This window comes from Neoarius graeffei, chromosome 28, assembly GCF_027579695.1.
Source record: "Neoarius graeffei isolate fNeoGra1 chromosome 28, fNeoGra1.pri, whole genome shotgun sequence".
Lineage (NCBI taxonomy): Eukaryota > Metazoa > Chordata > Actinopteri > Siluriformes > Ariidae > Neoarius > Neoarius graeffei.
In genome coordinates this window covers 40400-57757 of record NC_083596.1, presented here as the reverse complement: position 1 = coordinate 57757, position 17358 = coordinate 40400, and the positions used below count along the sequence as shown (strand labels likewise).

General features: G+C 42.3%; 1 protein-coding gene across 1 annotated transcript in view; it reads right to left on the bottom strand.

The window, feature by feature from the left end:
• LOC132875762 (integrin alpha-X-like) overlaps positions 1 to 5194 on the bottom strand; it is a 52452-nt gene extending 47258 nt beyond the window's left edge. Inside the window, exons 1-3 of the mRNA XM_060912796.1 lie at positions 4954 to 5194; positions 4606 to 4717; positions 4182 to 4276 (exon numbers count right to left, since the gene is read on the bottom strand). Of these exons, the coding sequence (XP_060768779.1) occupies positions 4182 to 4276; positions 4606 to 4717; positions 4954 to 5023 (277 nt within the window). The 5' untranslated portion in view covers positions 5024 to 5194. The remainder of the gene's footprint in view (positions 1 to 4181; positions 4277 to 4605; positions 4718 to 4953) is intronic.
• Between the last annotated feature and the right edge of the window lie 12164 nt (positions 5195 to 17358).

Below are 17358 nucleotides of genomic sequence, written 5' to 3'. Positions count from 1 at the left end.
AGGATAAAGCGGCTACAGATAATGAGATGAGATGAGACGTACATCAAGAGGGAGGTGGCACGGTGGTGTAGTGGTTAGCGCTGTCGCCTCACAGCAAGAAGGTCTGGGTTCGAGCCCCGTGGCCAGCGAGGGCCTTTCTGTGTGGAGTTTGCATGTTCTCCCCGTGTCCGCGTGGGTTTCCTTCGGGTGCTCCGGTTTCCCCCACAGCCCAAAGACATGCAGGTTAGGTTAACTGGTGACTCTAAATTGACCGTAGGTGTGAATGGTTGTCTGTGTCTATGTGTCAGCCCTGTGATGACCTGGCGACTTGTCCAGGGTGTACCCCGCCTTACGCCCGTAGTCAGCTGGGATAGACTCCAGCTTGCCTGCGACCCTGTAGAACAGGATAAAGCGGCTACAGATAATGAGATGAGATAACATTCAGAGATTTCTTTATTTATTCATAATTTTGTAGCTAAAAAAACAGCAGCAGGTTTAAACACAGAGCCCTGGGAAAACAGCACTTTGCGCATGCAGAAAAGCCCAAATTATCCTGCATCACGATGGGGAAAAGCCCAAATTCAGAAATACAGGGTGTAACCCAAATTATGTAATTGAAAGGCCTGCACTCACACCAGTCGCCATGAAGTGCCTATAGAACAACTAGTCCTCACACACATCAACCACACGGTCCCGGACACTGTCGTCCCCCTCCAGTTTGCCTACCGCCCCAATCAATCAGTGGACGACGCGGTAGCAATAGTCCTACGCCACACTCTGCAACACCTGGAAAGCAGCAGAATGTATGCCAGGATGCTCTTACTGGACTACAGTTCTGCCTTCAACACCCATCCGCCCGGGCAAGCTGATCGAGAAGCTGACAGACCTTGGCGTCCCAACTCCTACTTGTAACTGGATTCTGGACTTCCTGACAGAAAGACCACAGGTGGTGAGAATGGGAGAACAGGTGTCTGCTGAGCTTACAGTCAGCACAGGATCCCTACAGGGCTGCTGCCTTAGCCCCAAACTCTTCACCCTGTACACCCATGACTGTGTCTCCACCCAGGACAACACCATCTTCATCAAATACGCTGATGACACCACTATCCTGGGGCTCATCAAGGGGGGAGACGAATCAGAGTACAGGACCCTGGTAAACAACATTCTTGTCTACGGAGAGGAGAACGACCTCATCCTCAATACCGACAAGACCAAAGAAATAATACTGGACTTCAGGAAGAATCCTCCCCCTCTACAGCGCCTCATCATCAAAGGGACTGAGGTGGAGAGGGCCGACAGCTACAGGTTCCTGGGACTGCAGGTTACATCTGACCTGAGCTGGACTCTTAACACCACAGCCATAGTGAAAAAAGCCCAACAAAGGCTTTATTTCATCAGGCTGCTCAGGAAAGCTGGTCTGAACCATCGCCCTCTCACCCTGGCCTACAGAGGACTGATAGAGAACATCCTCACCGCAGGCATCACTGTCTGGTATGGTAACACCACACAGGCAGAGAGGAAGGCTCTGCAAAGAGTCCTAAAGACTGCAGAGAGGATCATAGGGACAAAACTTCCTTCCATGTATGTGCAGCGTTGTCGGAAAAGAGCAGAGGGAATCATCAGAGACTCACTCCACCCAGCTCACTCTCTGCTCAGACACAAACACTGCACGTACAACCTGAGACACAGCAGAGCGGACAGCATCGTCACTCATAGAACATGGTTCTTCAACAGCTTCTTCCCTGCCACAGTCAGACTGATGTCAAAACAAAACTATCGAATAAGTGTAACAATAGCCCATTACTACTTCACTTCACTTGTCATATGTGATGTGATTATCTGTGAAATAGGATTGTGTTATATACCCTCTGATAAATTTGCAATATTCTAACTGTGCAATATCCCCACATAACTCTCATCCCCCTCCCAAAATGTGCAATATTTCCATAGAACTTTCCCCTCTTTTCATAATCCGGGAACAGCACTCAGGACTAGCCTTTTATTTTATTACTGTTATTTAACATTTGCCCTCCCCTTTTGTTTAATACTTGTATTTTTTTAATTTTGTATATATTACCACCTTTTTGTTTAGCGCTTTATATTTTCTATTTTTTATTATAGTGTTCTATTTCCTAACATTGTATTGTATACTTTTTTAAAAAAAATTATTTTTATTATAGTGTTTTATTTCCTAAACTGCTGACTCTGAGAGAGCCCTGCACAAAAACTCCAATGTGTCTGAAAGGACAGGGGACATGAAACATAAATGCACGCTATATCAGTTTCTTTCCATTAAAAATATGAAATAATTGCATCAACAAATACAAAATTATCTATTAAATTAAGCAAAATCGTTATATTCGTGATGATTATATGGCATTTCTGCTTGAGCTCCGGTATGCATATTTTACAACCGGAAGAGCCGCTGTCACGTGATCATACAGTACGTCACAAAAACTTTCGGGTACAGCACAAGCGGGTAGATGAATACGGAGAAGTGTGAATCGTGATGATGACGAATGCGACAAAATAGTTTTTGTGTCTTGGATGACAAGAAAATTGTTTCGTTTTTAGTGTTTAACGTACATTGAACATCATGGTGTATTGCGACCTCCCAGTCAGTCAGATGCGCTGTTACTCCCGTTAGCAATGCAGCTAGGCTCAGCATGGCCAATGGTATTTTTTGGGGCTGTAGTTAGATGCGACCAAACTCTTCCACGTTTTTCCTGTTTACATAGGTTTATATGACCAGTGACATGAAACAAAGTTCAGTTACACAAATTGAAATGTGGCGATTTTCTATGCTATGGAAAGTCCGCACTATAATGACAGGCGTACTAACACCTTCTGCGCGCTTCGACAGCGCATTGATACCTTCACTCGGAGTTGTACCATTATTTTTTAGACAGGGCGGACGGACCAGGGCATTCGCCCGCCTGGCCGTGCCCGACGAGGAGCGCTCTCGGCCGGCTTGGGAGGCAGACGGCAGCCCCTCCTGGAAGTGTGGTTTTATCATGGGCCTCATGCGGTAAGGATTAGTATTATAATTTTGGGTGTATTAATTATTGATTATCATAATTCTGACTCGTTTCGCCATTTTGAATGTTTTCATCTCGGACTCTGGAAGCATTGTATCTCAATCAATCTCGAAAAATATCAGCAAAAAAAAAACTAGCTTGCAACGGACTTTAGCTAGATCTATGATGAACTTTCAATGTATGATACAAAAATAATACTTCTTTCAACAGATCATTAGCCTTTGAGCAGAATTGTTTTTAACTTACCAGGAAGTGTTATCGAGCCGACCGCTTTCAGTTTCATGGGGATTGAATGAACTCTCACTCTCAGAATCATCTGACCCGTCAGAGTAAAGACAAGATCCATGTTCATGTGAATTTCCAGCTATCGGTTCGAATTGATAGGGTCTAACTTCACATCTCTGTGAAACATCGGGAATGTCCATTTCGGTAACCTGTTTATATTAGATACCCAAGCGCTGGCTCCTTGAAAAGTTTTTGTGACGTCACGTGACCGCTTAGCTAATTAACGCATCATTGTTTTACGCTGATGTATAAAAAAAGTTGAATAATGTGATGATTTTCACATTTTTGACGCCCTGCAGTGATTTAGATGGCATTTCTTATGTCCTTTATACATAATTATGCCCAGAAAAAAAATCCATGTCCCATGTCCTTGAACTGTTGGTTTATGCACAAATGGCAAATAAAAAACCCTTGACCTCGATTATTAACAGGCTGATAGTGTACCTTCTACAGAGTACCGTAAACAAAGCTTCATGAAAAACAAGCACTTAGAAACCAATGTGATGTCAGCAAAGTACATCTCACAGTAAAATTCAGCCTAGTTCTCTGGTCATTTTTTAGATACAGCTGGGGTTGCCAACTAAAATTTAACAGGGTTTTCTTTTGTGTTTACGGATTTTCCACACAAGTGTTTTATTTGTTTATTGCACAGTAGGTCAAAATGGAAAAAAAATCACTTTATATGTATTTTAATGAGTAAGTGTTAACTTTGAACATTAAAATGGTCAGGGAGGTGTGTGTTTGTATGACTGTGTGATATTAAGAGCATAACATTGAATATTTGATTGTGTGTGTGATTTACTGAGTGTACGATACTGAGTGTGATAGAGTCTGACAGTGATTGTGTGACCCTGAGTGGGTAACATTGCAGTTTCTTACCTTCAATAGGGAGCTGAACACACTGGCCATCCTGATACACACACCTATACACACTACCTGCACCATTATTATAGTGAGGATCTGTAACTAACACACTGCAAAGAAAAACAGAGAGAAATTGGAAATCCCCACAATGTGATGTGGTGTTTTGAAATAATTTTTGTTCCTTATTATTCGTTCTAAATCACTAAACACTGTAAATATGTGAAAAAGTAATACTAAGCTTCTGACTTTTATATTTTGACCTTTTATATATTGGAAATATGAGATTTTGAATAAATTTTACACAAATATCTTAACACATCTTTACACATAAAAATATCAAAAATAATGAATATAGTATTTATGTTCAATATGTTATGACTTTTTATATTGTTGAGATGAAGTACGCAGTAATGTGTAATAAAATGTTAATCATGCTCACCTGCCAGATCCAAAGTGACAAACACGGTAACCAAATGCTGAAGTTTCATTCAGAGCTTTAAAAATTCTGGGATGTTCAGTGTCGAGATTAAAACCAATAATAGAAGGAAAAACTAAAACAAAAATAAAATAATTACTTAAGAAGTAAGCCAGTATATTTGTTACTTTTTATTTTTAGATTTTGAAATCAGAAAAGCCAAGTGAGCATAGTTTATACCACTTCCTGTAGTTATTCACAACGGTGACATTTAGATTTAATAGTAAATTCACAAACGGGGCTGAAAGCTAAGGTATACAAAAAAGAATATACTGGTTAATTTATGTATAATATAAAATGCAAAAGACTTACTCAGGAGCAGAGCATTGTAAAGATGCCACAAATTAAGTTGATGATTATTTAACAGTCCTAATTTCTCCATAACTTATTGAAAAATAGAATGAGAAAATCCAAGCATTACAAACAGATTAAAAAAAAAAGAATATTGAAGTTCTCCACAAATGGTTAAAGCGAAATTCAACCAGTCATCTACAAACGGAGGCTGTATGAAAGTGTAGTGAGAGAGAGCGCGTGTGTGTGTGTGTGTGTGTGAGAGCACATGCGTGTGGGAAAATATAGAGAAATGAAGTTGTGAAAGTTTAGATGAGCAGTAAATCAACTGCAACAAACCACAAAGACCCTTTTTGCCTTCATATGTCACTGAGACACAGAAAGCGTTTGTGGTGTTTTTTTTCCTGTCATCTTTTAGATGAAGCTTGTTTCTGAAAGTGGCACCAACAAAACTACTAATAATTTTTATCTATTTAGGGCCTGAGCACCATAGGTGTAAGGACCCTATTGGATTCATAAAGATTTTTTTTCTTCAAGACTTCACAATTTTTGAGGTGTTTCCTATGGGTGAAAATTTTGCGCATATATCAGTACTTGTGGAAGTTACTCAGGATGGAGCTTTGGGCCTTGGTGTGGCCCAAAGACTCAATTGCAAATTGTGGTTGCGCCACTATTTGTAATTGAGTCTTCTGCCCGGCATATAGTTTCACATACGAGCACCAAATTTGGTACATGTAAGTCTTCCTAAGACAAACACATTTAAACGTTGCATTAGACACAGCCAACAGGAAGCGACTAAGTTTAGATTATTGTGAAGTTTTGACGTGTTACAGGGTTTTGAAATACTTCTCCTAAGTGGTTCATTGGGTTCATGTAAGATTTGGTAAACATGTCAAGAGGCGGTTGGGTTAAGTTTCGGTTAGGGTTACCAGTTAGAGTTGGGTTAAGGGTTCAGTTTTAGGGTTAGGTTTTGGACTAAAGGTTGGTGTTAAGTTTAGGTCTAATTGTTAGGAGTTACAGGTAAGGGTTAGGTTGGGTTTCATAGAGTATCCACATCCTGGGCTAGGCCAGGGCCGTGTTGTACACTGTCCTTCCTAGAACCTCTCCTCGACGTTCCATGAATGCCAGGCAGCTATCCCAATGTTACATTTGGATTTTTGGAGGAAGGGATTGTGGTTAGGATTAAGGGTGGAGCTCATCTCAATAATTTAGTCCACCTGGGAATCTGGATCCCAATTGCAAAATCCATTTCGCTTCCCATGTTTTCTGTTGTCTGAGATTCCAAGCGGGGTTGCCCTGAAGGTCTGTGACTCTCATTGATTCCAAGCCATGTTGCATGAAATGCTGAACTATATGGGTATTGGTTTCTTTCTCCTCTTTTGACGTTATATCTGTGTTGCATCAAATGGGTGGCCATGGAGATTTTAGTCTCACCCACATGTTGCGTCTGACATTTTAGGGTTGGGGTTAGGGTTTAGGGGTAAGGGTTAGGTTATAGGGTAAATAAGGTAAATGTCTGCCCAGACCATATCAGACCATTTGTTTTTTTGGCTCTAGCGTCCGTTCGGAAGGTCCTAGAGTGATGTGCGACCCCTCCCTGGATTCAGCTGGCCCAGGGCTATCCGCTGATACCAAACCCGTTACGCTGCGACATCGGGGGCAGAGCCAGAGCCGAAAAAATGGGTTAGGGTTAGGTTATAGGGTAAATAAAATGGGTTATTTTATTTTATTTTGATGATATCTCCAGAACGGAAGGTCGTAGAGGGTTAGGGTTAGGTTATAGGGTAAATAAGGTAAATGTCTGCCCAGACCATATCAGACCATTTGGTTTTTTGGCTCTAGCGTCCGTTCGGAAGGTCCTAGGGTTAGGGTTAGGTAAGGGGATAAAAGCGAGGTTTGGCACCCCCTGCCATCCTCCTTTTTGGCTCTGGAGTTGGTTCTGAAGGTCCTACAGCGATGTTCCACCCCTCTTTGGATTCAGCTGGACCAGGGCTATCCACTGATACCGGAACCGTTACGCTGCGACATTGGGGGGCGGAGCCAGAGCCGAAAAAAGGGTTATTTTATTTTATTTTGGCGAGGATCCGAAACGATCTCACACCATTGCGTGCAAGTCTCCTCTATAACATTGGGGTTTCTTTGTTTAGGCCAAGGCCTGCGAGGAGATTTAGGTGCAGGAGTGCTGTCCCAGGTATTGTCTGGGAGCGGGGAGGTGGCAGCATCCCTCCTGGGAAGGGGCGGAAAGTTCTCCTCCGAGAACTGGCTGAATGTCACTTCCGTGACAGATGTTGTTTTGCACGTGCCCCGTTCAGACCCTCTAGGTTGACTGGACGTCTTGCCCTCATTTGCACGATCGTCCAGTGAGGAGGCCAGTTCTGCTTGGGCCTGGTCAAGGGTGGCTCTCTGAAGCTTTTTGCCATAATTGCGAGTAGCCCACCTAGTGGCCGTATCAAACAGAGGGTGCCAATTGCCCCTGATCTCACTCTTTAATTTCTCCAAGAGAGAGTCTATATTTTGTTTATAATGTTCTTCCAAAATCAAATTGGTGTTATAGAGCCAGTTCCTCGCATTACCCTCTAATAGTAATTGAGTGCACTCTGAAGGAGAGGCCAGCTTTATGATCGTGCACAAGGTTTCAGTGAGCCATTGTAAAGATGGCGGTTGGCGTGTGGGGCTCAAAGAGGTTGAAACCTTGCTTAAGTGATAAATCGAACGGATGAGGCTATACATCGATTTGATGTTCTGCCTGTCCCGGTCAGTGATTGATGTATTGTTTTGTGTGTTGTTTTTAGTAGGAGTTGTTGCTGCCCATCTCACCTTAGTCCTTTGATTAGAGGTGTCTCGATTTTGAGTTCTGCCCCTAAAGACACTCCGTGAGTGGTTCCCTTTATCAGCTAAGACCGCAAACCTATTATCTGAATAATAAGGGTTACGACTCTTTTTCTGTTCCTTTTTGTTGAATGGGGGTCTATATTCAATATAACATGGGTTATGGTACCATTGTGCTATATGCATAAGGCCTCAACGGGACCTGCCCTGTTGTACCACCGTCCACTCACTCATATTATGGAAAAGACAGAAGAAGGAGGAAATAGAAGAAAATAAACTTTGTTTAAAAAAAGGGGGGGCAAGCCAGTCGCGACGTTTCGGTACAGTATGTACCTTCTTCAGGCACTGGCTTGCTAGAGATAAAAATAAATAAATAAACAAACAGTATGTTTTAAATGTATTTGGGTGGCCAGTATTCCGTTTTTAAAGAAAGGGTCTGTAAATTATTACCAGCAAAAACTTACATCAATTTACAGATCTTGATGACAATTGTAAAGGACCACACTAGTCCTTGTGTTTTGTTATTTTCTTGAGTAAAACTTACATAAATGTGTTTTCATTTGTATTTTATGTTATTTACGAATATAAGATTTAATCAAATTTCTATTTGTGCTTTAGAATGGTTGGGCTATGAGGTTGAGTGAGTATTGTATGTGTGTGGATTTGTATGGACTTGGGGCGCTGTTTGTCCTTTAAGTGACACCGTAGCTCCACAAGAGGGAGATTTGTAAAGGTAGTAACCAGGTGTGATCAATTAAGAAGCTGCTTTGTTTGAGCTTGAGCTAGGAAGGCTTGATGTCCATGCTTCACCACTCAAGCTTCACTGCAAAAGAAAAGGATATTTTGACGCCTGTTTTATAACAGAAGAGAAATGATTATATGTTGCATCCTTGGTGAGCGCAGTGAGGTATGTTTTGTTTGAAGTTGTAACTTTGCATTAAGTGTTGGAACCAAATGTGAATGCCTTTGTTTTAATATTGATGTCTCAATTAAGAAATGTTGTACCTGTGAGAACGGTATGGTGATTTGCTGTTTGTTTGCTGCTCTGTATACCATGATACAGTTTTCACGGTGCTATGGGTGATGTTGGACTGACTTTGCTGCAAGTAAAATAAAATACACCTTGAGCATCAGTCGAGACTCTCTTTGGGATCCAAGGGTTGCTACAGTGAAAACTCAGCGCTACATCTGGGTCGTCTGATGGGTCGTTCCTGCCGGTTTCGTGGCGGAAGATAAGGCCTCTTGTGTTACCATCTTAAACAGAGACTGCAGATGTGGTGAGAGAACTTTATGAAGAGATAATTCCAGATGAACTGAACCTTCTTGGCACAGTCCTTCATCCATGGTTACAGTGACTTTTTGGTTATGAATGAAGTTTTGAGTTAAATGCTTGAGAAGATATGGCTATCTAGAATGCTCAAAATGGAAGAGTAAAGTGAATGTTTAATGGTTTTATTTGAATGTTTTAAATTTTTATTTTGAGTGTTTCAAATTACATGGTAAAGAGAAGCCTTGTTTACATTCTGAGGTTAATACAAGCCAGCTCAGGCCCATATTGAATGCAGTTTAAGTAGTAGCCTAATGATTTGTGTTGGGCCTATTGTCTTTTTTCTTTAATGCTTGAAAGGGATTGGTGTAATAGAACACAAATTAATAAGTCCATTTCAGTTTTATCACATAAAAGGATAACTGCAATTATACAGTTTTAAGTTTAAAATGTCAGTGACTGAAGAAAAGGGTAAATCCACTGGTGAGAGAGACCTCTCTGAAGAACCTCCAGCAGGAGAAGAAAATTTAGCTCGCACACAAGAAGTAGTCTCTGGTACTCGTGAAAGGCAACTCACTGACAGAGGCAAACAGATGCGTGAAGATCAAGCTAAAAAGCATGTAAGGGCATTCTTAAAATCTTATGAATCCTGGAAAGGGATCGCAAAAGAATGTAGGAGAAGCCTAAAGCAATTCTGTTCAAAGGAGGATCTTGATAAAATAAATGAGTACATTCAAGGTGGATATGATCGTGTACATCAGAATTATGAGCCATTGCAGCGCAATTCAACTAACACTCAAGATATTGTGCGGAAAATGGATGCTTGTAATACACTGACCACAGAAATGTGATATAGCGAGTAAACGAATGGAAATGGGCGTTGCCCGTGATACCTTTAAAGCAGAGGTTGAAAAGCAAAGAGTGAGAATGATTTTAAACAGAGATGAGTACAAATCCATCTTTGGTGGAACAAACACTGAGAGTGTCATCTCGGAAGGGACTGAAGGATTGGACGACATGTTTGTAGCCAATTCTAAGGCTTACAGTAAGCGAGCAGATGCAGAAGCAGATCTTGCAGCCAAATTGGAGCAAGCAAAGTCTATGCAGGAGATACAAGCTCAACAGAGTAAACTCATTAAGTTGGAAAGTGATTGGAAACTTCATGAGTCACAGGTGATGGTACAAATGAGGCAAAAGCAAGCTGAAGTTGAGTTGAAACTAGAGGAGGAGAAATCAAGGCTGAAAATTATGCAAGCAGATATGGATGTCAAGATGGCTGCAGCTCGGGCTCGGATATATGACAAATTTGAAGGTGGAGTGGAAAATGAAGTGAGGGAGTGCCATGAATTAGGCCCTACTAAAACCACTACGCTTATGAATTCAAATCGACACCTGAGTGTAGGAGCCACAGTGTTGCACACACCATCTCATAGTTTAACAACCACATTGGCTGACGCAATTGCAAGTTCATTAAGTTTAAATCGCCTTCCTGTTCCTGAACCAGCTGTTTTCTCTGGTGATCCTCTGAAGTTTGTTGACTTTAAAATGTCTTTCCTAACCTTAATTGGTAGAAAACCTATTCCTGCCAGTGAAAAGATTCTCTATTTAAAAGGCTACCTGACAGGAGATGCACGTAAAGCAGTAGAAGGGTTCTTCTACCGGAGTTCTGAAGATGCATATGAGGGTGCCTGGGCAGTTTAGAGGAACGCTATGGAAATCCATTTGTTGTACAGAAAGCATTTAGAGACAAACTTATGAAATGGCCTAAGATTAATTCAAATGATTCTTTGGCGTTAAGAGAGTTTGCAGATTTCTTAAAAAGCTGTGTAGAAGCAATGCCCCATGTTAAAGGACTGGCCATTCTGAATGACTGTGAGGAAAATCATAAACTTCTGAAAAAACTGCCAGATTGGATTGTGCGCAAATGGAGCAGAATTACTGTAGAAGAGCTTGATACATCAGGGGAATATCCAGCTTTCAATCACTTCACAGAGTTTGTGTTAAAAGAGGCACGAATAGCCTGTAATCCCATAGCCTCTCCCTTCTTTCTGAATTCTAGAACCCCAGAAGAGAAGCCATCTAAAAGAGCAAAGGCTCTTAGCACAAGTGCCCAATCAAAAGATTACACAAAGGTCTCAGAACGTGTATCATTTTCAAGACTCAGGTTGCCTTGTTTCATCTGCAAAGAAGAATCACATGGCGTAGCCAAGTGTCCAGTCTTTGCTGCAAAGTCCATGGCAGATAAACAGACATTTGTACATCAGAATCATCTTTGCTTTGGATGTTTGCGTAAAGGTCATATCATAAAAGACTGCAGGACAAGACATATCTGTGGGGTGTGTGGCCGCCGCCATCCAACCTGTTTGCATGATGAGAGAAGGAGAAAACCTGGAGAAACTACGGTGAAAGATTCCACTTCAACAGAGGGGCAAGTAACTCAGGATATCCATAAAGTTAACTCCCATGCCGTCATTAGAGAGGCATCTGCTACTTCAAGTATTGTTCCTGTTTACCTGTCATCTGTGAATGAACCTAAAAAAGAAATTCTTACATATGCTCTTCTTGATACACAGAGTGATTCAACCTTTGTCCTGGAAGATCTTGTCAGAGAGCTGAATGTAGTCACTCAACCGTTGCAATTGAAACTCAGCACAATGACTGCTGTAAATACAGTTATCCCCAGTCAAAGTGTGGTTGGCCTGCAAGTTAGAAGTTTCCACAATGACAATCATATTCTGTTACAGCGAGCATATACACGTGACTTTATTCCTGTTGACAAATCTTGTATACCAACTAAATTTACAGCATTGCAATGGTCTCATCTTAAACATCTGGCACACGAGTTGCCATCACTTCAAGACTGTGATGTGGGCCTGTTGATAGGCTATGGTTGTCCTTTGGCTCTGGCGCCTTTAGAGGTCATCATTGGGCATGAAAATGAGCCATTCGCGCAGAAGACTGAGCTGGGGTGGAGCATCATAGGTGCAGCAAATCCACATGTGGACAGACAAGGAAGCCAGAGGTTCGTGTACAGAGTTCTAGTGAGGGAGATTGCTGTGCCATCTCCTGCAGATATTCTGAGAGTTCTGGAGTTGGACTTCAGTGACAGAAATTCTGAAAGCAAACTTGTTTCAGAAGATGATGTGCACTTCATTCAGCACCTTAGTAAAACAATACGACAGAGACCAGATGGTCATTTAGAGATGCCTCTTCCGTTCAAAGGCCAAAGCCCTCCTCTACTGCCAAATAATAAAAAACTGGCCATAATTCGTCTTCAGCATTTGAAAAGGAAATTAAAAGCCAATCAGCAATTCCATGATCATTACAAAGTCTTTATGGAGGAAGTGATCAGCAATGGCGATGCAGAGCCGGTTCCAGAGGCAGTAGTTGAAGAGGTCTGTTGGTTTATACCTCATCATGGGGTATACCATCCTAAGAAACCTGGCAAGCTAAGGGTGGTCTTCGATTGCTCAGCTAAATTTCATGGCATTTCCCTCAATGACACCTTACTGACTGGCCCAGATCTCATTAACTCCTTGGTGGGAGTTCTCTGCCGCTTCAGAAAGGAAGCTGTCGCCATCATCTGCGACATTGAAAGGATGTTCCACCAATTCTTTGTTACACCTGAGAACCGTAGTTATTTGAGGTTTCTATGGTGGGAGCATGGAGACCTTGAACATGAGCCCAAAGAATACCAGATGGCTGTCCATATTTTTGGTGCTGCGTCTTCCCCAGGCTGCGCCAACTTCGGTTTGAAGTATTTGGCGCAACAGTACGACTCTGACTATCCTTCTGCAGCTGCCTTTGTCACAAATAGTTTTTATGTTGATGATGGGCTGTTGAGTGTTCCCTCAATCAAGGAGGCCTCTGAATTGATCATTGAAGCCCAGCAGTTATGCAAAAAAGGGGGTTTAAGGCTCCACAAATTCAATTCAAATGAGAGAGAAGTTCTCAGCTGTGTGGATCCATCCGAGAGGGCAGCAGGTGTTGAATGCCTGGATCTCAGTCAAGATTCTGCCTTGCTGGAACACGCTTTGGGTCTTCAGTGGTCAGTCCAAAGTGACCATTTCACTTTCAATGTAAATATGAAGAATAAGCCTGACACCCGTCGTGGCATTCTGTCAGTAGTTGCCTCTTTGTATGACCCTATGGGGTTTGTGGCCCCATTTATTCTGAGTGGAAAGTGCATTCTTCAGGAGCTGTGTCGCAGGAGTGTCCAATGGTGTAGGTTGAATTGGGATTAATTAAATTATAAATTATGTAATAATTGATAATTAAATTAATCAATTTATAAATAAAGATCAGTCTCATAAAATCTTAAATTATTAATCTTAATACTCACCGTGAATGGTTACATTCAAGATTAATGGTAGCTCTGTATTAGATGGGAAACCCAGTTGTATACAAAAGCTAAATTCTGAAGGAAAAAGGAGTTCTAAATAGTTGACCTTGTGAATAAACAACAGGAACAAGTAAAATGCAATTCAATTTTATTAGCTTTTATTTGTCTACTACTCACTAATAATAATAATCTCAAAATACATTCAATGTCGGCAAAGGTAATAACAAGACAAAACAATGGAACAATTACACCTGGACTATAAATTTGAGGGAAAGAGAGAGAGAAAGAGATAGAAGGAAAAAGAAAAGAATCCCTTGTGTGTGCGTGTGTGTGAGGCTAGGGCAAGCCGATGCGTGTGTGTGTGTGTGTGACCTAGCTTGTCGTTAGCTAAAACAAAGGAATGTTAGCTAAAACAAAGGAATGTTAGCTAAATAGAACAAAGGATTAGCTCTGTGGCTAATGTGTGCTTTGTGTAGGTATCTGTGGGCAGATGCTAATGACTAGCCACTCTGGCAATGCTTAAACAAAATGGCGGTCAGTGCCTAGGTGTCGTATCACAGGTAACTCAATGAGGAAGGTATCAAAATGGCGTCGGAAAAATGGCGCCTGCAGGCCTAGTCGAGAACACAAGCCTACGAGCTAGCGTATCACCCTGAGGTAGCTAGCAATAAGTTGCTAAGGAGAATCTGACCACGCTACAGCTGGATCCAAACACTGCACTTAACAACAATTTCCAACAGACTATCTAGGCAAAGAACTCAACGCGAGAGAGAGAGAGTGAGAGAGTGTGTATATGTGTGTGTAATAGGTGTTGGATGGAGAGAACTAGGCCTTGTAGCGGTCTAGCCTCGGAGCTTAAAATAACAAACTTGTCGCTGCGCTGCTAATCAGATAGGGAAGCTAGCAATGGAGTTAAGGAAAGATATCATGCAAGATACCCTGTCTAACAAGTTCAAAGAAAAAAAAAAACCAGAACCAAAACAAACAATAAAAACAAACAAACACCTTCCGTGTCTGAGCGGGTATGCTAAATAGCTCAAAGCTTAAACATGACCCTAACAACCATCTGAATAAGCTACAAATTAAAAATTTGCCCAAGTGCCTACTCAATGCGATGGAAGTTCTTTCTCCGATGTCCGCGCTGAGGGTCGCAGTCCGAGGAGAGGAGGTTAGCGGCGCGTTGCGTCCAACCGCGGCTAACGAAGCAGGGAGATGAAGGCCTAGCTGGCCCACGGTGCTTCATGAGAAACCTCCGGTGATGCGTCGACGAGAAAAAGCTGAGAGGAGCGAAGCTGTCCGCAAATGCCTCTTAGCGTGGAAAACTACTTAACTGTAGTTAAACTTTGCAAAGGTTTAGAATCAAAACCACTATATCGCTGAAACTTAGCGGGTCGTTCAAAAGTTCGGCCGAAACTAATTTGAACAGGCTGTTCTCAGACAATAGCGGTTAGTCTCAACACTGTAGGCGAGCGTGCCTACAGTCCGTCCGACCACTCCAGTAGTCAGAACATGAGAGGACGAATCGAGGCGCTCTCGATACAGTTAAAGCAGTTCCACATTACGTCACATCCGGGTGGAGCGTGCAAGGAATTGTGGGATCGTTATAGGGGGCGCTGGCGAGTTACCAACAATGGGATGATCCACTTCCTGATGATTTGCGCCCACGGTGGGAGGAATGGAAAACTGGCCTCGAAAGGCTGAGAGAAGTTTCAATCTCCAGATGTTACTATCCACCACACTTTGGTAAGATCGTGAGTGTTGAACTGCACCACTTTTCAGATGCTAGTACTGTGGGATATGGTGCATGCTCTTACCTTCGATATAAAAATGACCACAACAAAGTCCACTGCAGCCTTGTCATGGCCAAGGCTAGGGTTGCTCCTTCAAAGGTCATCAGTATTCCTCGTCTGGAACTTTCAGCTGCTGTGCTTGCAGCTCGACTGAGTGTCTTGCTGAAATCAGAATTGAACATGAACATTGATGAGTTCTTCTGGACAGATTCTAAAGTCACTCTAGCATACATCAATAATGAGGCACGGAGATTTCATGTGTTCGTTGCAAATCGTGTCCAGTCAATAAGGCAGAATACTAACCCAAACCAATGGCATTATGTTGATACTGCAGAGAAGCCAGCGGATCACGCCTCTAGGGGGCTTAGAGCATCGGAGATTCCATTAAATAACTGGCTATCTGGCCCGGAGTTCTTGTGGAAAGAAGTTTCAATTTGAACCCTGTGCATCAAACAATCTCATGGTTGGCGACCCAGAGGTGAAGGCTGTCCAAGTGTTTACATCAAAGATGAGCAAGTGCACAGACGTGCTCGAGCGCCTGTCTAGAATTTCATCCTGGACAACACTCCTAAAGGTAGTGGGAAGAATTAAAAAACTTACCTCTGTACAAAAGTGTCTCTCAGATGCGGTGACTGTTAAAGAACGTGAAGGTGCAGTCAAAATCTTGATTAGCCTTGTCCAACAGCAGTCATTCAGCCAAGAGATTAAAGCACTTGAAATGGGGCACAGTCTCCCAAGTTCCAGTCCTCTCTTTAGGCTCGACCCAGTCTTGAAGGAGGGCATACTCCGTGTTGGCGGGAGACTGAAACATGCAGCTCTCAGTGAAGAGTTTAGTCACCCAATCATCTTGCCCAATAAGGGTCACATTACACAGCTCATTCTGTCACATTATCATTCTAAAGTATGCCATCAGGGCAGAAATCAAACTCAAATGGAGCTCAGAGCAAATGGATTCTGGATCCTTGGCTGCAGTAAGTTGGTCTCTAAGCTCATTCACAAGTGTGTGCCGTGCAGGAAGCTGAGGCGTCCTGTTGAGGAACAGCGGATGGCTGAGCTGCCCAAAGAACGTGTTGAAGAATCTGCTCCATTCACAAATTGTGGTATGGACTGTTTTGGCCCATTTATCATTAAAAGAAGTCGCAAGGAGCATAAGAGGTATGGCTTGATACTTACCTGTCTTTATTCCCGAGCTGTGCACATAGAGATGTTGGAAGACTTGTCCATGGATTCATTCATCAATGCTCTTCGGTGTTTCATCAGTCTAAGAGGAGCTGTGCGCCAACTCCACAGTGATCAGGGCAGAAATTTCATAGGTGCCAAGAATGAATTAAGAGAATCACTCAAACAGTGCAATAACCAGGCCCTGGAAAACTTCCTGGCTGAGAAGCAGTGTGAATTTGTGTTCAACGCTCCCTCAGCAAGCCATGCTGGTGGGGTTTGGGAGCGTCAAATACACACCATTCGAAATGTCCTGAATGCTACATTGGCCCAAAGTGCAGGTAGGCTTGATGATGCCTCTCTGAGAACATTGTTCTATGAGGCCATGGCTATTGTCAATAGCTGCCCTCTGAGCACAGATGGAATAAATGACCCTAACTCTCTTGAGCCTTTAACACCTAACCATCTTATTCTAATGAAATCAAAGTTGGCTCTTCCACCTCCTGGGAAATTTGTAAAAGAGGATGTATATGGCACCAAAAGATGGCGCAGGATTCAGTATCTGATTGAGCAGTTCTGGAGCCGATGGAAAAGGGAGTACCTGTCTAATATCTCCATAAGGCAGAAGTGGCATGTCCCCTGACGCAATCTGAAAGTGAATGATGTGGTCATTGTTAAAGAGGAAACTCTTCCAAGGAACCAGTGGCAGTTAGGACGAGTGGTGGAAACGACTGTTGATAGTGGTGGCTTGGTGCGAAGAGTCAAAGTGCAACTAGGGGCCCAGAGGTCAATTAAAACTAGTTCTCCATCTAGACCCTCCATCATAGAAAGACCAATACAAAAGCTGGTTCTGTTACTTGAGAGTGAATAGTTACGAAGAGTGTACACACACACACACACACACACACACACACACACATATATATATATATATATATATATATATATATATATATACACAAACATATACCACACAAACGGTTGGAATATACATAGCTTACTGTATTTTGTGAACATGTTTATACTTATTTGCACATATT